This window comes from Rhinopithecus roxellana, chromosome 12 (genome assembly GCF_007565055.1).
Source record: "Rhinopithecus roxellana isolate Shanxi Qingling chromosome 12, ASM756505v1, whole genome shotgun sequence".
In the NCBI taxonomy this organism is placed as follows: Eukaryota; Metazoa; Chordata; class Mammalia; order Primates; family Cercopithecidae; genus Rhinopithecus; species Rhinopithecus roxellana.
Window position 1 is genome coordinate 111862559 of NC_044560.1, and position 22565 is coordinate 111885123.

The following is a 22565-nucleotide window of genomic DNA, read 5'->3' on the forward strand; positions in this document are numbered from 1 at the left end:
TTCCACATTTATTTGGGTAATTTTTCTTCTATCATTGTTCATAAATGACTCTGATGATCCAGATTTATTGAGCAATGGGAACTTTCTGAAAAAGGCACTGTGGGAGCAGAATGCGGCCTCATTCCTGGCGCCCTGTCTCCCCCGCTCCTGACTCGCTGGTTGGGAGCAGCCCTGAGGATAGGGTTCTCCCCTCTCCTGCCCCTGTCACTCACTGGGCAGCCCCCTCAGACCCTGGGCACTGCTCTTAGCTCCTCTGCCACCCTCAAAAAAGCACAAAAGCTGCCTGCTGCTACGAGAACCTCATTGTTCTCCAGAGCAGCCTCTCACCCTGACCCCTTCCCATGGTGTGTGGGTGGATGGGGATGGAGGGGAGATGGAGAGCTGGGCTTTAGTGCGTACACCCTTAGGAAGGCTAGATGTCTATTCTGCCCCCAAGCCCCATCGGGCCCCAGCTCGCCACTCCAAGTCCCTGGCGTGAGCGAGAAAGTGCCCTGAGGATGACATGCCAGCTACACCCTCCTGCCGCAGAGGACCTAGCTTTTAGCACAGGCCACCTGGCCACCAGTTCCAGAGCCCGGTGAGTGTTCACTGCTCTTTCTTTCAGCTGGACGGTCCTCTCTCTGCTCCTCCCCTCCCTTCTGCTCATTCAGCTCCACGCTGCCCTCCTGCTGCCACTGGCCCCAGAGCCCACACAGCCTCCTCAGCAGCTCATGAAAGTCGGCTTGGAATCTGGAGGAGGAGAAGTAGTAGACAAAGGGGTCGACACAGGAGTTCAGGGTGCTGAGAAGCATCACGTAGGTCCTCCATGCCGGGCTTACACCGCAGATATAGCCCACAACGTGGGACACGTTGTAGGGCCCAAAGCAGACAAGGAAGTTGAGCAGTGTGGCTGCCACCAGCCCCGCCACCCTCCTCTGCCGGCGGTGGCTGCCCCCTCTGCCAAGGATCCACACCAGGCGGCTGTAGCAGTAGCTGGTGATGATCAGGGGGACCACAAAGAGGACCACGGCCATCTCTAGCCGTACGGGCAGGAGGAAGGCTAGCTGGTCCTTCCGGAACTCCAGATAGCAGGTCCCATTGGTGTCCTGGCTGTGGGAGGTGTCCCCCGAGAATTCCACGATGTAGACCACGCTGCAGTGAGCAGAGGCCAACAGCCAGCAGGCCACACTCACCAGACCCGCCTGTCCCAGCCTCGGCCGGGTCTTGTACCATAGTGGGTGGGCCACGCTCAGGAAGCGCTCAACACTCACAGCTGCCAGGAAGAGGGCGGTGAGATAGAAGGTGGTGAAGAAGATGAATCCGGAGAGAGGGCAGAGGATGAAGGGCAGGGGCCAGCGCATGCCACTGGCCGCCTCCACCATGCGGAAGGGCAGGAACAGCAGCAGGAGCAGATCGGAGGCAGTCAGGTTGAGCAGGAGCACGTCCACAGCCACCGGGCAGCGCCGCAGCTTGCCCACGAAGACCACCAGGGCCAGCAGGTTGAGGGGGAGCCCCACCAGGAAGGTGAGGAGGTACACCGAGAAGACGAACCAGTGATTGCCAGAGAAATAGGACTGGTCGGGGCCTGCACCCATGGTGGTGGCCACTGGTGAGAGAGACATGGAGTTGGTAGTGGGGGGCCTTCCTGCCTCTGGCCAGCACCATCTTACCCAAAAGGGCACGTGGTCACCATGCCCACCCCTCTTGTCTCCAGGTGCTTTCCAGGCTGGGTCAGCCTGCCTGTCTTCCTAAGCATGCCCTGTCCCCTGTCTTCCCCAGCAGAGAAGCACCAAGATGCTCCTCCACCCAGCCCCTCGGACCCAGGCTCACCTGCTTCTTTGAGACCCCAAATGCTCCGCCGCACAGCACCTTGCTGTCTCTCCAGACCTAGTGCAGTTGGCTATTTATCTGGCAGAACTGATAAAGACCTGGCCGTGCCCATGACGTCACTCACTGTTGAGCAGTGGCACAAAGATGCCTTGAGCTCCGTTGCCAGGGCTGGTCGGTATGCAAAAAGGGGAGCAAATTCCACAACTGCATGCCTCCCTTCTCATGCAGCCTCAGCTGGGATGCTCTAAACAGGCCCCAGTCAACGTCTTCCCCTCCCCTCTTCTCCACTTGAATTTTGTCTGCTTCTCTAGAATGGCACTTATCCAATTTGCCTTGTAAGGGCAGGAAGTGTGATGCAATGACAGAGAGCGAGCTCCATGAGGTCTATTCCTTTCTGACTTTGTGATTTGGGGGAAATGACTTAAATTCTCCATGTCTCTGCTTTCTCCCCTACAGAACAGAGCTCGTCATAGTAGTCATCTCATAGATCAACGCATTAACACATGCAAATTAAAACAATATGTAGATAGATTAAAAGATTACTAATACATGTTGAGTGCTTTGACGGAAGCCTGGCATGTGGTGGTGAGTGGGCAGCTGATGCCAGCTGCTATTTTCTCTGTCACTGGTTCAGGATTATCTCTGGGGTGACAATAATAATAATAATAATAATAATAATAATAATAATAATAGCAGTGGTGGCGATGATGACAGCAGCTGCCTTTTTGTGGGCACATAATCCATAGCAGACACTTTGCTTCTAGAGCAATGCTTTTATGTCATATCCTTGTCCCTCACCGTGGTGAAGTCACTTGTTTCAGGTGATACAGCTTGTGAAATGTCACCACCAGGGTTCAAACCCAAGTGCTGTCCAGTTTCCCGGGTGATCTCTTAGTTCATTTAAACAATCACGGGGCACGATGAGATATGATTTCACATCCACTAGAATGGCCACAAGCAAAAAGTCAGACAATGCCTATGGTTGGCGAGAATGTGGACAAACAGGGGCCTCATTCGCTGCTTGTGAGAATAATGGGAGGTGGTGCCCCCGCTTTGGAAAGCAGGTGGCAGTTGCTTAAAAAGTTAAACATAAATTCACCATGCGATCCAACAATTCCACTATAGGTATTTACTTAAGAGAAGTGGAAACTCAGGTCCAATTAAAGACTCAGTCCTAAATGTTCCCAGCAGTGTTGGTCATAGTCGCCAACAGTGGAAATGTCACCTGGCAGCCCATCAGCTGGTGAGTGAATTTTAAAAAGTGGCACATCCATATACTGGAATTCCATTTGGCAGTAAAAAGGAATGAGCTACCCATATACACCATAGCCTTATGCTGAGTGAAACAAGCCAGACATAGAAGACCATATATTGTCAGATTTCATTTATATGATATGTCCAGAATAGGCAAAGTTATAGAGTCAGAAAATAGATTCATGGTTCTCTGGGGGATGGAGGTAGAAATGAAAATTAAGTTGGTTTTTTCCTTTTTTTTTTTTTTTTTTTTTTTTTTGATACAGGGTCTTGTTCTGTCACCCAGGCTGGAATGCAATGGTGCGATCTTGGCTCACTGCAACCTCTGCCTCCCAGGTTCAAGAGATTCTTATGCCTCAGCCTCCCAGGGAGCTAGGATTACAGGTGTCCACCACCACGCCTAGGTAATTTTTATATTTTTAGTAGAGATGAGGTTTTGCCATGTTGGGCAGGCTGGTCTCGAACTCCTGACCTCAGGTGATCCACCCGCCCCAGCCTCCCAAAGTGCTGAGATTATAGGCGTGAGCCACCCTGCCTGGCCCAAGATTAAATTTAAATGAACATGAAGGATTTTACTAGGGTCATGAAAATGTTCTAAAACTAGCTGATGGTAATGGACCCACACCTCAGTAAATTTACTAAAAATCATTGGATTGTACACTTAACATTGGTGAATTTGATGATATGTACAAAATATCTCAATTAAGCTGTTACAAGTGCAGCAGTAGGCTGGGTACGGCAGCTCAGGTCTGTAATTTTAGCACTTTGGCAGGCTGAGGTGGGAGGATTGCTTGACAACAGGTTGTTTGAGACCAGCCTGGGAAACCTAGGGAGACCCTGCGTCCACAGGAAAAACAAACAAACAAACAAAAAAACAAGAAAGAAAGAAAAAAGAAATTAGCTGGGTGTAGTGGCATGTGCCTATGGTCCCAGCTACTTGGGAAGGTGAAGTGGAAGAATCGCTGGAGCCCAGGAATTCAAGGCTGCAGTGAGCCATGACGGTGTCACTGCACTCCAGCCTGAGCAAGAGTGAGACCCTGTCTAAAAGAAAAAAAACCTGCAGTCGTGAACGAAAAGTTTTTGCTGTCATGCTGTTTACATTACATTTGGTGGTGAGGGCTTGGGGGATGTAGAGGAAGGATCATGAAGACATGGATACTGAAAAGGCAAAGAGCCACTGGAGGGAACACTGGGGTGGGGGAGTCATGGGTACACAGGCTTGGCCTGCTGGGTTTGGTGATAGGAGGTTTGGGTCTCACAGGAGTGAGAGGCGCCTGGGGTGGATCTCACTGAGTCTCCTGGGTCCCAGGGAGGCACTGGATTTGCCCTAAGTGGGAGGAGGCAGGAGGAACTGGGAGAAGCAGCCCAGTACCCAGCAGGGGCTGTGGAGCAGGAGCCAAAGTGAGTGGGCCCTGGCGCCCCGCAGTGCGGGAGGAGGCACTGGGGCTCCCTGGGGTGGAGTTTGGGTTTTACTGAAATTCCCTGGTGTCGTCACTGCACAGGGGCCGGGCTTGTTTCTGGCTTCCAAAAGAAGTTACTTAATTTCTCTGGCCTGTTTCCATATTGATAAAACAGATGTAGAACTTTCTTTGGAAGGCCAGTAGAAGCATTCATTCATTCATTGAGTAAACATTTACTGAGCACCTACTGTGTGCCAGTCTCTCTTCTGGGTGTTGGGGGTATATCATCAGTTACAAGAACAATCCTTGGATGCGCAGACATTTCAGCCCGAACAGAGCTCATTTGTAGAAATTGGTGGCCGCCATTTGTTGTGCTCCAATACATCATCATGTGCACGGCATTGCTGTCATTTAGAGCAGGTGCCCAGGTGTCTGTTTCCTTCACAGCCACAGCCACTCCCCTCTGCCCTCCCTCTCATAGATTTGGGATGCCATCCTTTGCAAAATGGACCACAAATACAGGGTTAACTTCCACAAGCCCAGGTTTCCCAAATGTCCCCTGGCCCTTGGGGGTCCCGCTTGGAAGGATCACATCCTGCTTTTACCCTGTCCTTGCTGTAGGGCCTCAGGCAACTGTCTTCATCCTGTTCCAGGATCGCAGCTACCTGGTGCAGCACCTTTGTGCAAACTGGGTGCTCCCTTTCCAGAGGAGCCCACCCCGCACCAAGTGCTGCCTAAGGAGTGGCTGGTGCATTTCTTCAAATTAGAACACAATGCTCCTTCCCTTGATGCAAGCAAGACAGGCATGTGGCTTGCTGAACAAAGCACAGGCTAGAATTTAGTCAGTGTTTGCCCCTCTGCCCAGTACCCTCGTGTAGTGAACACCCACCCATCTGCACAGAAGTCGCATGGCTAAACCACAAGATTGTGTGAAGCTGAAGTGAGACAACACTCATTGCAGACACTCAGCATGGCACCCATCACGTATTACAGACTATATAGTTGACATTTGAATAGCACAGGTTTGAATGTGCAGGTCCACTTACTTGTGGATTTTTTTTCAATAAATATATTGGAAACATTTTCAGAGATTTGCAACAATTTGAAAAAAACTTACAGAGGAACCACAAGACTAGACATATATTTTAAAAATTAAGCAAAAGTTAAGTATGTCACGAATGAAAAAAATATATGTAGGTACTAGTCTATCTTATCATTTACTGCCACAAAATGGATGCAAAGCTTTTTTTTGTTTGTTTTTGTTTTTGTTTTTGAGACAGGATCTGGCTCTATTGCCCAGGCTAGAGTGCAATGGCATAATCTCGACTCACTACAATGGCATGATCTCAGCTCACTGCAACCTCCGCCTCCCAGGCTCAAAGCATCCTCCCACCTCAGCCTCCCAAGTAGGCATACAGCACCATGCCCAGCTAATTTTTTTGTATTTTTGGTAAAGACAGGGTTTCGCCATGTTGCCCAGGTTGGGCAAATCTCTTAAAGAATGTTAAAATTGGCCGGGTACCATGGCTCATGCCTGTAATCCCAGCACTTTGGGAGGCCGAAGTGGGTGGGTCAACTGAGGTCAGGAGTTCGAGACAAGACTGGCCAACATGGCAAAACCCCATCTTTACTTAAAATACAAAAAAATTAGCCAGGTATGGTGATGGGTGCCTGTAATACCAGCTACTTGGGAGACTGAGGCAGGAGAATTGCTTGAAGCCAGGAGGCAGAGGTTGCAGTGAGCCGAGATCACACCATTGTACTCCAGCCTGGGAGACAGAGCAAGACTCTGTCTAAAAAAAAAAAAAAAAAAAGAAAGTTAAAATTTATCAAAAATATACACACACAAATACAAACTCTACTTGGTGCCATTTGAAGTCAAGAGAAATGCAAGCAAACATAAAGATGTGCAGTATTAAGTTATAAGTACATATTTACTATAGATATACTATACTCCTGTAATAATTTCGTAGCCACCTCCTGTGCTGTCTCCGTGAGCTCAGCTGTTGAGTATCTGCTTAAAACACCACGTGAAGCTAATCGTCTCCTGGTGAGCAGTTCTCGCCAGCACATTGTGTATAGAAGTAAAAAGTGATGTCTCGTAGTTATTGCGTATTTTTCACCACGTTTAGTGCAATACCGTAAACTCTGAATAACCCCCTGGGCCTCATATGCGGGGCTGCTAGTGATGCCAGACTGCTTCCAAGAAGCAAAGAAAAGTTACAATATTACAAAAAAAGGTTGAACTGCTTGATATCTACCATAGATTGAGTTCTGCAGCTGTGGTTACTGCTGCTTCAGACAGACACTTTCTGTTATAAACTGACAGCATAAACTTACGGTATGGATAAATACAGCACAGTGCTGTGAAGGTATTTTCTGTTTCTAATAATGTTTTCAGTAACATGTACTTTTCTCTAGCTTACTTTCTTGTAAGAATACAGCACATAATACATATAACATACAAAATATGTCTTTTTCCTTTTTTTTCCAGAGACAGGGTCTTGCTCTGTCACTCAGGCTGGAGTGCAGTGGTGCGATCATGGCTTATTGCAGCCTCGATCCTGGGCTCAAGCGATCCTCCCATCTCAGCCTCCTGAGTAGCTGGGACTACAGGCATGCACAACCACGCCCAGCTAATTATTTTTATTTTTATTATTTGTAGAGGTGGGGGGGGGGGTCTCACTATGTTGCCCAGGCTGGTCTTGAACTCCTGGCTTCAAGCAGTCTTCCGGCCTCAGCCTCCTAAAGTGCTGGGATTACAGGCATAAGCCACTGTGTCTGGCTTCAAATTGTCTTACTCAATTGTTTATATACTGAGTAAAGCTTTTGGTCAACAATAGGCTATTAGTAGTTTAACTTTGGAAGGAGTCAAAGTTATGCACAGATTTTCCACTGCGTGGGGGTTCGGCACCCCATCCCCACGTTGTTCAAGAGTCAACTGCGTGGCCTCTGCCCATCACTGCGGGACCTTGCCTTTTCCCTCCCCGGCTGAAACATCTTTTCCCGCCAGCCTCCGTTCCCAGCTCCAAGGCTGCCCCCTTGCGAGTTTCACATGGTATAACAGTGTCATTATCCTGACTCCTGCCTCCTCTCCTACTCCGAAATCAAATGTTCTCACCTGAGAACTGATTTCAGCCTAGCCTGTCCTCAAGTGCATCACCGGAGTGACCACACCTGTGGGTCAGAAACAGCTTGCCTCCTCCTTCCCGTAAGTACAAGGCCTCTGCTCGCGGCCCACTGAAGACAGGCAGGTGAGGACGTGCAGAGGGGAGAGACAGACAGACGAGCAAAGGGGCCGACGTGTGCAGGGGCAAGCTTACCTCCCCCTGCCGCCGTGCTTTGGCTCCGTGCTCCTCTCTTGACTGGGGTGCTGCCCTCAGCAGGCGCCGCTCTCCGCTTGAGTGGCTCCAGGGAGGCCTCCGGGCCAGGCTGCCCTGCAGTTCCTCCGAAGCAGCCCTCCGCAGGGGCCTGGAGAAGCAGCCAGGCCCTCCTGCCTCATGCTCCTTCCCCCGAGCGGTGGCGTTACTTCTGGGACGTGCTCCCTTGCGTTCTTGCCGCACACACTGTCTTCAGGCCAGGACCCCTTCCCAAGTAACCGGTCACCAGCGGGTTGAGCACCACACTCCAGGCACCCGTGATGAGCCCCAGCTTCCGCCAGGAGCCTCCCAGATTGGGTTGCAGGAAGCTGGCCACGTTGGAGGCGTTGTAGGGTCCTAGGCAGAGCAGCAGCGTGAGGAGGGCCCCGCCGGCTACCCAGGCGGCCCTCAGCTTCCGCCTGTGAGTCAGGCCGGAGTGGGCCAGTGCCCGGAGGCAGCCCACGTAGCAGAAGGCTGTGATGGAGAAGGGCAGGAAAAAAAGCAGGAGAGAGAGGCTGAAGCGGGCCGGGCCGGCAGAAGCCGGGTCCCAGGCCTCCAGGCAGACAGGAGAGCCGTTGACCGGTGTGTTGATGCCCAGGGAGGTGTTGCTGTGGTCCAGCCAGCCTCCCGGAGCCTCCAACCCAAAGACCAGACCCAGGTGACACAGGACGAGGGCCCAGATGGCCGCGCACACACCCCAGGAATAGCACGGCCTCCGGAAGGCTTGGTAGCCCAAGGGGAAGGCCGCTCCCAGGTAGCGGCCTGCACTCAGGGCGGCCAGGAAGCCCCCGCCAGCATACAGTGGAGCAAAGTGGGCCACCCCGAAGACGGGGCACAGCGAGGCCGGCAGAGGCCAGGCCCCGGAGGCCAGCGCCTCCACCGCCTTCAGGGGCAGGGAGACTGTCAGCAACAGGTCGGAGCAGCCCAGGTTCAGGGTGTAGACCAGGCTGGGGGTGAGACGGAGCCGGGCGTGGGCCCTCGCGCCTCGGATGGCCAGGACGTTGAGCGGGAAGCCCAGCACAAAGGCTGCCACATAGAGGGCGAAGGAGAGCTGCGGGGGCAGGTCCATGGGGCCACTGTCCTGGCCTGCAGGACTCCTGTGTGCAGCTGGCTCCCTGGTCTCAGATCTTGGGGCTCCTGAGAGAAGGGGCTCCTGGGATCACTTGCGGGTTCCAGCCCTGCCTGGAGGATTAGAATTCGCCTGATGGGATCACCGAGGAAACGGAGGCCCACAGAGGAAGGCAGCAGCCAGGGAGCCCCGGAGCCTGGATGAGAAGCCAGGACCTGTGGCCCCTAGTCCTGTGCTTTCTCTCCACCATATCACTTCTCAAAACCAGGGAAGCTCCTGCAGTGTCACAGGAGATAGGATGTGGCACAAATGTCCAAGCCGACTCCCCCAGGGTGCATGGCTGGGTGGTGCAGAGGAAGAAGGCTTCTCGATTTCTGAGACTCTGTGGGGAGAAGGGGTGGAGATAATTCAGAACAGGGCTGGGCCCCACAGCCTGAGTCTTCCCTGGGAATGGGAGTTTGACTCCTGAGCCCACTGCCCTGCCCGGTCCCCTGGCAAAGCAAGAGCTACTCCCCGACAGTGGAAAGTGGAAAGCCAGCGGGGCAGCAGGGAGGAGAAGGGTGTGGATGAGGTGAGGGTGTGGCCAGGGGCAGGAAAAGGGGGTCCCCCTGGGAGAGCCCAAGGGTCAGCTGGGCCCCTTCCATGTCACAGTTGAGCTTAGCAGTTCTCAGGGGCCACCTGGGCAGGGGTCTGGAGGTCTGGGGAACAGTTAGGTGAAGAGAGGAACCACAGAGAGAGGGACCCACCTCCTGGCGCTGCCAGATGTCTCTGAGGCTCAGCAGTCCCCTCAGCGGGCTGATGGAGGATGCCCGGGATAAGCAGTGAGCCGGAAGGGGAGGAGGGCAGGTGGCAGGGCCATTAGCCTGAGGTTCTAGCAGCTTGGGTGAGCAGCTAATGGGGCATCCCGGCTGGAGGTGAGGCCACACCAGAGGAGGTGAGGGGCTGGGAAGATGCTGGAACACAGAGGGGCCAGGGAGGAATCAGGGTCCTGTCTGGGTAGGGGCCGGGTGTGTAGCCAGTGCCTTGCAACAGCAGGGCTCGGGGGCTCGGCCACAACCCAGTGCTAGTCCCTCCCCAGCCCTCCTGCTTGTTTATGCCTGCGCTGGGGCCAGGTCTTCTCCACCCTCGATGCACCCCTGGGCAGGCCCCGGGTCTCACTGGCTTACCTCTGACAACACAGGGTGGCCCGTGACCGCAGCCATGAAGCCATCTCCATGTGGCAGTGGGTGTGTGGGAAAAGGAGTGATCACACCCAGGTGCGGCTCTGCACAGGTTGTGGGCTTGTTTTAGTTTTTGCAAGGAGGGGCCCCTCTGTTCTCCCTCTCCTTCCCCTCTAGTTCCATGGTGGTGGCTTCTGACCTTTCCAGCACTGGAGGAAGGAGCAGGAGGAGGAAGGCAAGGGATGGGAGCAGCCTCTGCTGGCTGGCACTGGAGGACCCAGGTTGTGGCCCCCACTTTGCCTGTCAAGGGGTGGCGCAGATGTCCAAGCTGACTCCCCCCAGGGTGCATGGCTGGGGACATTGGGGGGCAGGGCACTCCCTGAGGCACAAGGAATGTGGCACCGGCCGGCTGCGTAGCTTCCTTCTCTCAGCCCTGGGAATCCTCCCAGCCTTTCATGTTTCCCATTTGGGTCACCTGAGTCTCCCAGGAGGACCTAAGGAAGATTTCTAACCTCGCTGGATGCTTCCTCAGGTGTGCCCACGCCTGCTGGTGAGAAGCCAGCTCTGCTCTGTGATTCTGTCTCTGTCTCTCACTGTGCCGGTGTCTGTCTGTCTGTCTGTTTCCTGCCTCAGAATGACAACACAGCCTCTCCACATCAGTTTTCTCAGGCGTGTGTGGGTCACCTGACCACTCTGCCCCTTCTGAATTCCAGGTCTCCCATCATAAACCTCTCTCTGTGTGGCCTCCTGGCAGCTCCAGTCACCAGGCTTCAGGGGAAACAGCAAGGAGGTCTCAGCCTATCACTAACTCCCTCAAAGACACCATCTCACTGCTTTCATACCTTGGAGTCACTAAATTGGTCCATGCTCTCCTTTTTCTCGAGAGCTGCGCATGGGGTGCAGCACCCGCTGTAAGCAGAGAACCGGCCTCCTACTGTTCAGTCTGTTGTTGGGAACCGAGAAATGGACAAAACCGAGGAAGAATCCAAAGCAGTGCCATTTCCCCTCCTATAGCAAAAGTGAAGCCCTGGGCAGCTGTTGGGTTTTCCAGATCTTCTCTGCTTTGGCCCCACCCACCTGGCGTCTGGATCTTTGCCCAAAGTCACCTCCTCCAAGGGCCTTCCGGGGTGCCTCAGCCACACTGATCCCTCCCGTGAATCTCACTTTTGTTGTCTTTCTTCAGTGCGACATTGTCTTGGCTGGCTCCTGAGCTAGAATGCCAGCCTCCTGAGGGCAAAGGCTTTGGTCTGCTTTGTCTACTGCATGTTGCACAGCAAGTGTTTGGGAACCTAAATGCACGATCCATTATCTGGACCTTGGGAGGACGGTGAGAGCTGGGGTTGAGGAGGGCGGCTTGCGTCTGGAGTCCTGACCCCCAGCTTCCTGGCCACCTGCTCTTCATGCTTCAGCAATGTCTATTGATGGCCACATCTCATGGTCAACCAGCCATGTAGTAGGTTTATGTCAGCAGCTGTGCTGAGGGACAGGGTGGGAAGGGGAAGACGCTCGGTGGTTGCCAGGGAGCCCGAGCCAGGCCCTTCAGGCTTAGGACTGCCTCAGCCGCTCCAGGGGATCTTGCCTTAAAAACCCTTCGCAGCCCTAAACTAGGGATCCCCAAGGCTGGTCCTATGCCTTATCTTTTTGGTGCCCTAACAACTGGCTGTGTACTGGGTGCATTTCCAGGTGCTCAGTATCTGTGTGCCGAGTGAATGAAGAAAGGGTTGAGTGACACCAGACCTCATTTTGGGCACAGACACCCCAATGCCCTCCCTGTCTCATTTAAATAGTTTTTGTTTTTGTTGTTGTTGTTTTGAGACGAATTCTTGCTCTGTCACCCAGGCTGGAGTGCAGTGGTGTGATCTCAGCTCATCGCAACCGCCGCCTCCTGGGTTCAAGTGATTCTCCTGCCTCAGCCTCCCAAGTAGCTGAGATTACAGGTGTGAACCACCATGTCCGGCTAATTTTTGTATTTTTGGTAGAGACAAGATTTTACCATGTTGGCTAGGCTGGTCTTGAACTCCTGATCTCAGGTGATCCGCCTACCCCGGCCTCCCAGAGTGCTGGGATTACAGGCGTGATCCACCACGCCTGGCCTTTAAACAGTTCTTAAAGTCTCATCTGCCTCCAGAAAAGTTAATGGTGCTCATGAGAAATCAAACCAGGGACAAAGTGGATTGATGGGGAGATCAAGGCCTCCCTGCACCGTAATTCCTAGAGTTACCATCCAGGTGCTGAGCAGAGATGGGAGGGAAAGGAGGGTGGGAAAGGAAGGTGACAGTTTGGGGAAACCTGCCACGTGCCAGGAGCCGATCTCCTTGATGGTCAGATAATGACACCCCTGCCCTCTAAAGAGAATGGGCCCCTTTGCAGAAGCAGGTGAATGGGTGGAGAAAGATCAAACCTGAGAAGCGAGAGGGGAGCTGGGGCACCTAACTGAAAAGTCTGAATCAGTGAAGAGAATTAGGGAACAGGTGCAGAGGACCTTGAACGACAGAAAAGCTGTGAGGTTTCTCAGGGTGGCTGGTCTTCAGGACTTTCTCTGGCAGCTATGGGTTGTGCAAGAACTGGGTAGCATCACTTTTGGGAAGAGCCGTTTTGAACTGGCTTCCGTTTTTCACATTCTTCGAGAAATGCAAATAAAGGACGGGGGTTTGTTTTCTGGGGGACTTTCAGCTTCTGTGCTGGGTCTCAGTGTGACTCCAGCATACATAAGTTGATGCCTCACTTCCTATCGTGGGCTACCTGCGTGGTAGGCAGTGGTCTCTCCCTCTCCACTTTACAGATGGAGAAAATGAGGCTCAGGCAAGCTGGTGAATGCTGCCAAGATCACTGGGCTAGTTAAGCCAAAGAATCAAGATTCAAGCTCTCATGCTTGTCTGCCTGCAGAGCCAGTATGCTTTTCCTAACAAGACACCAGACTCTCTAATCTGCTGGTTTGATCACTAAACCACTGACTCCATTTCCTTCCCCCCAGGCCGCGTGAAGGCTTTCCCCTCTCCTCATCCCCACTCTGACTCCACAGACTGAAAAGCGTTCGCTGGTTCTTTGAAGTGGCATCTGAGCCATTTTTATTGTGAGCTCTGTCTCCATGGCATGTTAATCCACAACAGTGCGTCCATCTCAAACCTGGAGTCCCTGGAGTCAAGGGGCTGCTGTTATGTACGCCTCCCTGTGCAATGCCTCACTTCCAGAGGAGAAGCCAGGCCAGGACTGGGCCCTTTCCTACTTCATTTCTGTCCTTTTCTGGGCTCTTCCCCAGAGGCAGAAACTGGGAGTAATATTTGTGACTGGGGATGTCAGATCAGAGGTAGGGGGCCAGAGAGATGTAGAAGGGAAGGAAAAATGATGACAAGCAGATCCCAGGAGGGACACAAGCAGCTGGGGGTGGGGGTGGCCAGTGGCCATGGTGGGGGCAGGGGGAGGTGTGCATGTCAGTGCAGGTGTTTAGATGGGTTTCTGGGTAGCAAGGAGAGTGGAAAAGAACAAGGACAGGAGTTTTGGAGCATTGGGGTTACCCTCACCGAAAAGACTGGCTCTGAGCCAGGCACAAGGTTCTCCGCAGTGAGCATGTGTGTGGTGTGTGTGTGTGTGTGTGTGTGTGTGTGTGTGTGTGTGTGTGTACGCATGCGCGGAGGAGGAAGCCGTGTGGTGGTGTCTGGGGAAGCTCTGGGACTTCCCGGGCCCCTGCTGCCTCCAGCGCCTCTGCCGCAGCCCATCCGGCGTCAGTGCTTGAGGATCACATAGTCCACATTTTCTTGTGCCTGAGGCCGCTCCCCAAACCCAAACTGAATCAGCTCTGAGTAATGAATCCCCTCATCTTCTGGAAAATCTGGAATGACGTTCTCATAGTCGCCCTGAGAAAACCGCGTGGTGGTCAGCCTGGCCCCGCTGTCACCAGCCTCCACTGCTGCTTTTCTCTGCATTCTCTCCTTCATTCCACCCGGGGGTCCAAAAGCCCAGGCGGGCATCCTTGTGTCAGGAAACTGGCTGTGGCCGGTATCCAGGACCCAGAGGTACCTGCCTGGCTCTGACCAGCTATGCCAGAGCAACCGTCTCCAACACCCAACCTCTGCCATAACGGATGCCTCCCCAAGTCCTTCCTATGTGGGACCCACCGCGGAAGCCAGGCGCCCGTCCCCAGCCTTCCACAGCCCCACCCTCCTTACCACCTGACGCTTCTGCAACACTGAATAAGTGACTGTGTCATCGCAGTCTGGGGGAGGTCTCTGCATCTCTGAGGTCTCTGCATTTCTGAGAGAGAGGGCAGACAGATGACCATGTATGAAGCATCTCCCATGAACTCTCCTCCCTCTCAGCACCCAGAGCCCCCAACAGCACCCCAACCTCAGCCCCTTATGTAAAACCTGAGGCCTCCCCAGTGCCCAAAGCTCACAGCAGGAGCTCGTGCAAATGTGTGTGGAGGGAGTAGGCGTGGGTGTGTATCACGAGGTCTTGACCTTTGTGATAAGAACGGACTGGGCATGTGCGCTGCTGACTTGAAGAAGCAGGTCCACTTCCGGAGACTGGCCCTTACCCAGAGGCTTGTTACAGAGCAGGAATGAGGCAGTGCATGTATCAGGGTGCCTGGCATGGGCCTGGCACAGAGGGCAGGCGAGACAAGAGCTTTTCCTCCCGCCTCCCTCCCAGGGTGCAGGGTCACGCTCCTGGTACCCTCAGTACCCAGTTCGTGGTGTGTTCGTCTCGGGAAAGCGCAGGGTGGCGTAGCTAATGCCATCTTCCATCATCGGATTGTAGCATCCCAGGGAGTGGGGACCTTCAGAGAGGGGGGTCCTTCTAACCTGGGAGGGATACGAGGGTGAAGTGCTAACCACCTGTTCCCCAACCCTTGGCCCCTTCCCTGGCCTCTGACAGCCCAGGTCTCCCCAGAGGACATTTTATCTCCTTCCTTCACCTTGTTTCCCCACTCAGCTTCACGGTCTGCCTCGTGCCTATCCTTTTTTTTGGTGGGGGTGCAGAGTCTCAGTCTGTCACCCAGGCTGGAGGGCAATGGCGTGATCTTGGCTCACTGCAACCTCCGCCTCCCGGGTTCAAGCGATTCTCCTGCCTCAGCCTCCTGAGTAGCCGGAATTACAGGCATGCACCACCACACCCGGCTAATTTTTAAAATATTTTTGGTAGAGACAGGGTTTCACCATGTTGGCCACGCTGGGCTCGAACTCCTGACCTCAGGTGATCTGCCTGCCTCAGCCTCCCAAAGTGTTGGGATTATAGGCATGAGCCACCGTGTCCAGCTTCATCCTACCTTTTTATTCCTCACAAAGAAGCTCTGGCCACTGGAATTCTCCTGAAGCCCCTGCTGGCTCTGTGTCCTCTTCCAACTGAGAAATAAAGGCACAGGTGTGAGGGTCAGGGACTCCACAGGCTGGAGGCTTCGAGATGGACACGGGTCTCTGCCAAGGGAAAGAGGAGGTGGTGGGGGGCAGCAGGAGCTCACCGTCGCTGGACCTTGAATCCACACATTGCCAGGATGAGGATGGCCAGGCAGGACCCGAGTCCCACAGCCACTCGCCTGCCAATGGTCTCCGGGCTATCTGGGTGGAGAAAGGAGAGACCTTAATCAGCTGAGAGGCCGGCTCTGCCTGGCAGCCTTTGCCTAGAAGGCATCCTGGACTTCTCTCCGCAGCCAGACTTGTTCTTCTCCCCTGCATGCATGGGACAGGGGTGCAGAGGAAGAGGGTGACACTGGCCCCTGCTTGCTCTGGGCCTCCCTTTAGGAGGAAGACACTAATTCTCCTGAGGAGCTGCTTTTCCCACAGACACGGCACGCCCAGAGCCTGTGACCCGCACTCGCATGAATGGGTGCAGCTCTTCACAGCAGTATGGCTGTGTGATCAGCTCTGAAAATGCACCTGTCTTCCACCCAGCAATTCCACATGGGAATGCATCTTGCAACTGTCCTTGCAAGCCCAAAACAAGAGGCTGCAGACCTAGGCCCTGAAGAGGGCACTGGGAGGAGGACGTATGCAACCTTCATATGCGAGGACTCCATGGCCCTGGGAAAAAGAGGAGGCTCTCAGGCTGTCTGCAGAGGGGACGCCCAGGGAACAATGGTTTTATACGATGGGATGTGTCTGTGAGATTTCTGATAACATGTTCCAGATATTTTCCTTTGGCCTTCAGTTGTGCTGGTGATGGTTCCCTTAGATTGACTGATTGATTGAGACAGAGTCTCGCTCTTTTGCCCAGGCTGGAGTGCAGTGGTGAGATCTTGGCTCACTGCAACCTCCGCCTCCTGGGTTCAAGCGATTCTCCTGCCTCAGCCTCCTGAGTAGCTCGGACTACAGGCATGCACCACCACACCCAGCTAATTTTTGTATTTTCAGTAGAGATGGGGTTTCACCATTGGCCAGGCTGGTCTCGAGCTCCTCGCTTCAAGTGACCCACCCACCTCGGCCTCCCAAAGTACTGGGATTACAGACATGAGCCACTGTGCCTGGCCAGGTTCCCTCAGTTTAAGGCCATGTTTCCAATTATTAATCTGAAATAGTACAATAAATTAATTAAATATGTTCCCTATGCTTCCAGATTCTTTTTTATTGTTGTTATTGTTTTGTTTGTTTATTTTAAAAAATTTTTTTGGTATTTTTTGTAGAGATGAGGTCTTGCTATGAGGTATAGGCTATGTTGCCCAGGCTGGTCTCGAACTCCTGGGCTCAAGTGATCCTCCCACCTCGGCCCCTCAAAGTGTTGGGATTACAGGCATGAACCACCACGTCCAGGCTCCAGACTTTAGACACTCTGTGTATGCATAGATACAGAACAATGTCCAAGCAGTATTATTACATGGAAAAAAGCAGAGAAAATTCCTGGGCAAAGTGTGAGCTCTGCCTCGTCTGTGTCACGAGGAAGCGTGTATGGGCACAGACCTCTGTATGTGAATTGCGCATGTGAAAAATACCCCTGGGGGAGACGGGATGACTGTGTGCAGTGAGGACCTTTGGTGGGGATAAGAGTTCTTGGGGATCAAGAGTGAGCCACATCTGTCTTTCCACTATCTACCCTTTCATGCTTACATTTTATTTTTTTACCGTGTGCTTGTATGATCTGTTTAAAAATCACTCAAGTCAACTACTCTGGAGGCCAAGGCAGGAGTATCACTTGAGCCCAGGGGGTCAAGGCTGCAGGAGCTGAGACTGTGCCACTACACTCCAGCCTGTGCAACAGGGTGAGACTCTGTCTCAAAAAAAAAAAAAATTCATTTACATCTTAAAAGATGAAAACAGGCCGGGCGCGGTAGCTCAAGCCTGTAATCCCAGCACTTTGGGAGGCCGAGACGGGCGGATCACGAGGTCAGGAGATCGAGACCATCCTGACTAACACGGCGAAACCCCGTCTCTACTAAAAATACAAAAAATTAGCCGGGCGAGGTGGCGGGCGCCTGTGGTCCCAGCTACTCAGGAGGCTGAGGCGGGAGAATGGCGTGAACCCGGGAGGCGGAGGTTGCAGTGAGCTGAGATCCGGCCACTGCACTCCAGCCTGGGCGACACAGCAAGACTCCGTCTCAAAAAAAAAAAAAAAAAAAAAAAAAAAGATGAAAACAAGGAGCCTGTCAGGGCTGACAGAAGACAGAGTAGTCAGAGAGAGAGAGAGAGAGAGAGAGAGAGAGAGAGAGAGAGAGAGAGAGAGAGAGAGAGAGAGAGAGAGAGAGAGAGAGAGAGACGGGGACTCAGTAGGAGCTCAGGACTTCTGGAAGGTGGAGCAGCCTGAGAGGGGACCCTAGACGGAGGCAGGAGAGACTGCAGGGGAGGTAGAAAAAGAGAGAGACTGATGATGCAGGACAGGATGACTTCTCCAGCACAGTGGCAAGTGGCCTGGAGCAAGGGGTGTGAATGGGAAAGGGGACAGTGACTTGGGGAAGAAGGGGCCAGCTGGTCTAGAAGGCTTTTCGGGAAGTCACAGGAGCAGACAGGGCCAGAGAGGAACCTGAGAGGAAACAGGGAGGAACTAAGGGCACAGTGGCTCATGCCTCTAATCCAAGGGCTTTGGGAAGCTGAGGCAGAAGGGTCACTTGAGGTCAGGAGTTTGAAACCAGCCTGGGAAACATAGTAAGACCCCATCTCTACAAAAATGTAAAAATTAGCCGGGTGGTCTATGTCTATAGTCCCAGCTACTCAGGAGGCTGTGGCGAAAGGATTGCTTGAACCCAGGAATTGGAGGCTGCAGTGAGGTGTCATTATGCCACTGCACTCCAGCCTGGGTGACAGAGTAAGACCTTGTCTCTATAAGAAGAAGGAGAAGGAAAGAGAAGAAGAAGAAAGAGGAGGAGGAGAAAGCAGAAGAAGAGGAAGGAGGAGGAGGAGGAAGAGGAGGAGTCAAAAGAAGAAGGAGAAGAAGAGAGAAAAGAAAGGAAAGAAAGGCAAGAAGGAAAGAAGAAAGAAAGGAAGGAAGGAGAAAGAAAGAAAAAGAAAGAGAAAGAAAGACAGAGAAAGAGAAAGAAAAGAAAGGGAGGGAGGGAAAGAAGGAAGGAAGAAGAAAGAAAGAAGGAAAGAAGGTCACCACCACCAAGAACAAGAGCAGGAAGAGGCCTTACAGTAGACGGTGAGGGTGAAGAGAGGCGAGTGGCCCTTGCCCACTCTGTTGGTTCCCTGGCACCAGTAAGCACCAGAGTGCTGGACCTTCACTGGCTCCAATCTCAGCATCCGGCCAGAGGAGGGAAGGCTTTGGTTATTCCAGTCAAACCAGGTGTAGCTGGAGATGGGAGGGTTGGCGTCACTCTCACAGGTCAGGGTTGCCGTCTTCCCCTCCATCACTTGGTTCCCCTGGCTCATGGACACACGCAGCCTCCTGGGTGCATCTGCATGGTGGCAGGGGGAGGGGGTGCAAAGTCACCACCAGGCAGGCCACTGGTCCCTGCTCTGCTCCACTCTCAGCCTCTGGCCCCAACTCACACAGCACTTCAAGTGTCCAGGCCTTGGACTCCGTCTGTCCTATGGAGTTGTTCACCCAGCAGCTGTAACTCCCAGCATCTTCTGGGGAGATGGAGTCAAAATTCAGCTGTCTTTCTTTCCCCAGAAGGCTGCCATTTTTCTCCCAGAAGAACTGGACTTCTTTGGGGTGGCTGCTTGAGAAGTCACATTGGAGGCTGACCGAGTTCCCAGAGTGAATCTCAGAAAAGGGCTTGATTTTCCGGACCCTCACACCTCGGGGGGCATCTGGAGGGCAAGGGTCCCAAGCTGACCTCTCCGCTCCCTGTCCCTTTTGCTGTCCCCAGGCCTCCCCTCCCCTTGGCCCTGAGGCTGGGCTCCTGTCCCTCAATTCTCTTGAAGACACTGGCCCAGGCTCTGGCCTCGTCCCCTTCTTCCCCTCATCCCAGCCGGGCCACCTCCCAGATCCCCCTGCCTAGCCCAGGGACTCACACAGGACATTCAGAGTGACAGGGGAGGCCCACGAGCACCAGTTGTTACAAGCTGCGCAGGCGATGGCTGTGTTGTTCCAGCCAACGTTCTGGATCTTCAGCACCCCAAGCAATGGCTCCTCCCAGGCGCCGCGGGGTTTCCATTCATAGTGGTTAACAGTGGGGTTACTGGAATTGTAGTTACAGGAAAGGGTCACCGTGTCTCCTTCTCGAATCGGTGTGGGGTTTTCAATTACCATGGTCACCTTCTTGGGAGGATCTGGAAGAAAGCCGGAGAGGTGAGTAAAGAAAAGCCAGCTGTCCATAGTACCTCTTCCCTCCTGCTTCCTCTTCTCCTGTTACCTGTTCCGGGCATCTACACAGTTCCTAAATTAATCTAAGGGGGGCTTGTGCTTCCTTCCTGCATCTATGTGAGAACAGAAACCTTGCCCTGGCTCTCTGGCCTGGCTGTGGTTTGGTACAGGGGTTCGGGGCACAGCACTGAAGCCAGACGGCTGCTGAGAGGTGCATGGGCATGGGCTGCGGGTCTCAGTTTACGCATCTGTCAAATGGGGTCCTGAGGCCGGGCACGGTGGCTCACACTTGTAATCTCAGCACTTTGGGAGGCCGAAGCAGGTGGATCACCTGAGGTCAGGAGTTCTAGACCAGCCTGGCCAACACAGCAAAACCCCATCTCTACTAAAAAGTTTAAAAATTAGCTACACATGGTGGTACATGTCTATAGTCCCAGTTAGGAGGCTGAGGCAAGAGAATCGTTTGAACCTGGGAGGTGGAGGTTGCAGTGAGCAGAGATCAAGCCACTGCACTCCAGCCTGGGCAACAGAGGGAGACTCCATCTCAAAAACAAAGGCCACGGAAGCTAGGTGGGGGGTGAGTCCTGAGAGTTCCTAACCTCCTGGAAATTGTTTCAAGAAGGAAATGAGATGATGCCCTTAGAGCAGAGTGTGGCGTGTGGCAAACACTCCACAAACATCGCTGCGGCTGTTGCAGTTGCGCATCCAGCTGTCTGAGATGCTCAGGATTTGGGCACCCTGTCCCGTTAGCACATATGACATGTCAGGTCCAAGGATGAAGCCTATGCGTTATTTTTGTCCTATGCTCTACTCGGTGACAAGATTCACTGTGTTAAAGAGGGTCTCACAATGGAGAGGTAATGAGACAATTTGCCCCAGTTCTTATCAAAAATTTCAAGACCTCTTTTAAGACTCAGCCACTGCCTAGGTTGGCTAAGTCTCTGTCTGTGTCCCTCATGGAGTCCTGGTTTCCTGCAGTTAATTATTCTTTTTTTTTTTTTTGGAGACAGAGTCTCAGTCTATCCCCCAGGCTAGAGTACAGTGGCCTGATCTCGGCTCACTGCAACCTCTGCCTCCTGGGTTCAAGCGATTCTCCTGCTTCAGTCTCCCGAGTAGCTGGGATTACAGGTGCCTGCCACCACACCCAGCTAATTTGTTGTATTTTTAGTAGAGACAGGGTTTCGCCATGTTGACCAGGCTGGTCTCGAATTCCTGACCTCAGGTGATCCGCCCACTTCGGCCTCTCAAAGTTCTAGGATTACAGGCGTGAGCCACCATGCCCGGCCAATCCTTTTTTTTTTTTTTCTTTTCTTTTATTTTTTTTTTTTGAGACAAGGTCTCGCTGAGTCATCCAGGCTGGAGTGCAGTGGCGTGATCACTGGCTCCCTGCAGTCTCGACCTCCAGGCTCAGGTGATCCTCCCACCTCAGCCTCCTGGGTAGCTGAGACTACAGGCATGCATGACCATGCCAGGCTAATTTCTTGTAGAGATGGGATTTTACCATGTTGCCCAGGCTGGACTCGAACTCCTGGACTCAAGTAATCTGCCCACCTCGGCCTCCCAAAGTGCTGGGATTACAAGTGTGAGTCACCATGCCCAGCTCACACCTATAATCCCAGTCCCAGCATTTTCTTTTTCTTTTTCTTTTTGAGACTCAGGTCTTGCTCTGTCACCCAGGCTGGAGTGCAGTAGCAGGAACACAGTTCACTGTGGAGCCTCAACCTCCTGGGCTCAAGCAATTCTCCCACCTCAGCCTCCCCAGTAGCTAGGACCACCAGCACGCACCACCATGCTCAGCTAATTTTTGTATTTTTTTGTAGAGATGGTATCTTGATGTGTGGCCCAGGCTGGTTTCAAACTCCTGGGTTCAAGAGACCCTCCTGCCTTAGCCTCCCAAAGAGCTGGGATTGCAGGTGTGAGCCACTGCACCTGGCCTCATTCATTCAACAAGCATCTACAGGCTGGGCGTGGTGACTCACGCCTGTAATCCCAGCACTTTGGGAGGCCAAGGCGGGTGGATCACGAGGTCAGGAGGTTGAGATCATCCTGGCTAACACAGTGAAACCCCGTCTGTACTAAAAATATAAAAAATGAGCCGGGCGTGGTGACGGGCGCCTGTAGTCCCAGCTACTCAAGAGGCTGAGGCAGGAGAATGGCGTGAACCCAGGAAGGCGGAGCTTGCAGTGAGCTGAGATCCAGCCACTGCACTCCAGCCTGGGCGACAGAGCGAGACTCTGTCTCAAAAAAACAAACAAACAAACCAAAAAAAAAAAAAAAAAACCCCAAGCATCTACCGAGCACCCTCCGTGAGCTAGGCACACAGCTGTGAACAGCAACAAGCAACAGAGCCCCTGCCCTGAGAAGCTTACAGGTCAGGAGACTCTGACTGCTCCTTGCTCTTGACTCTAGGACCCCAGAATGCCCTGCACCCCATCTGTCTTCCCCCTTCCCCATCCATCTTCTCTCCCTAGAACCAGAGACTCTGTGGCTACTCACACTGGACATCCAGCTCAGCTCCTGGGCCCCTCTGTCCAATACCAAGAATGTTTTCTGCCACACAAGAGTAAGTCCCAGCGTGCCAGGGGAGGATCTTTGGGATCTGGAATTCCTTCTCTGTCCTTCCCTGCACTTCTTTCCCATTGTGGTACCACGTGTAATTTGTTGGAAGAGGATTGGCCGGTGACGTGCAAATAAACTTGACTTCATTTCCCTCCACAGCTGGTGACTGGACAATCTGAACCCTGGAAGGTTCCGGGGTATCTGGAAGAGGGGGCAGAGGTGAGTGAAGGGGTGAGGAGAGCACCCCCAACCTGTGCACACGGTCCCAAGAGTCCCCGTAGCTCCC

General features: G+C 53.2%; 3 protein-coding genes across 10 annotated transcripts in view; all 3 read right to left on the reverse strand.

The window, feature by feature from the left end:
- LOC104667106 (free fatty acid receptor 3) lies at positions 1-7834 on the reverse strand. Of its 2 annotated transcripts, none has more exons than XM_030913507.1 (2): positions 7787-7834; positions 1-1977 (listed from the first exon to the last, which is right to left on the reverse strand). In XM_030913507.1, exon 2 carries the CDS (start codon positions 1599-1601, stop codon positions 534-536), a length of 1068 nt encoding a protein of 355 aa, XP_030769367.1. In that variant the 5' UTR covers positions 1602-1977; positions 7787-7834; the 3' UTR covers positions 1-533. The 2 variants fall into 2 exon arrangements, with proteins under 2 accessions (XP_030769367.1, XP_030769368.1); XM_030913508.1 differs by having other exon boundaries at positions 1-1585; positions 7787-7828.
- FFAR1 (free fatty acid receptor 1) lies at positions 6581-11912 on the reverse strand. The gene is made up of 3 exons (XM_010369312.2): positions 10058-11912; positions 9638-9844; positions 6581-9273 (listed from the first exon to the last, which is right to left on the reverse strand). Exon 3 carries the CDS (start codon positions 8889-8891, stop codon positions 7989-7991), a length of 903 nt encoding a protein of 300 aa, XP_010367614.1. The 5' UTR covers positions 8892-9273; positions 9638-9844; positions 10058-11912; the 3' UTR covers positions 6581-7988.
- A 1180-nt stretch (positions 11913-13092) lies between these two features.
- CD22 (CD22 molecule) overlaps positions 13093-22565 on the reverse strand; it is a 34639-nt gene continuing 25166 nt past the window's right edge. For 6 of the 7 annotated variants that reach the window (XM_030913732.1, XM_030913730.1, XM_030913731.1 and 3 more), the window contains 9 exons: positions 22217-22480; positions 19429-19686; positions 18961-19224; positions 18603-18866; positions 15507-15603; positions 15315-15390; positions 14732-14850; positions 14218-14302; positions 13093-13905 (listed from right to left, as the gene is read on the reverse strand). In XM_030913732.1, the coding sequence (XP_030769592.1) occupies positions 13774-13905; positions 14218-14302; positions 14732-14850; positions 15315-15390; positions 15507-15603; positions 18603-18866; positions 18961-19224; positions 19429-19686; positions 22217-22480 (1559 nt within the window). In that variant the 3' untranslated portion in view covers positions 13093-13773. The remainder of the gene's footprint in view (positions 13906-14217; positions 14303-14731; positions 14851-15314; positions 15391-15506; positions 15604-18602; positions 18867-18960; positions 19225-19428; positions 19687-22216; positions 22481-22565) is intronic. The other variant, XR_004052272.1, reaches the window with a different exon arrangement.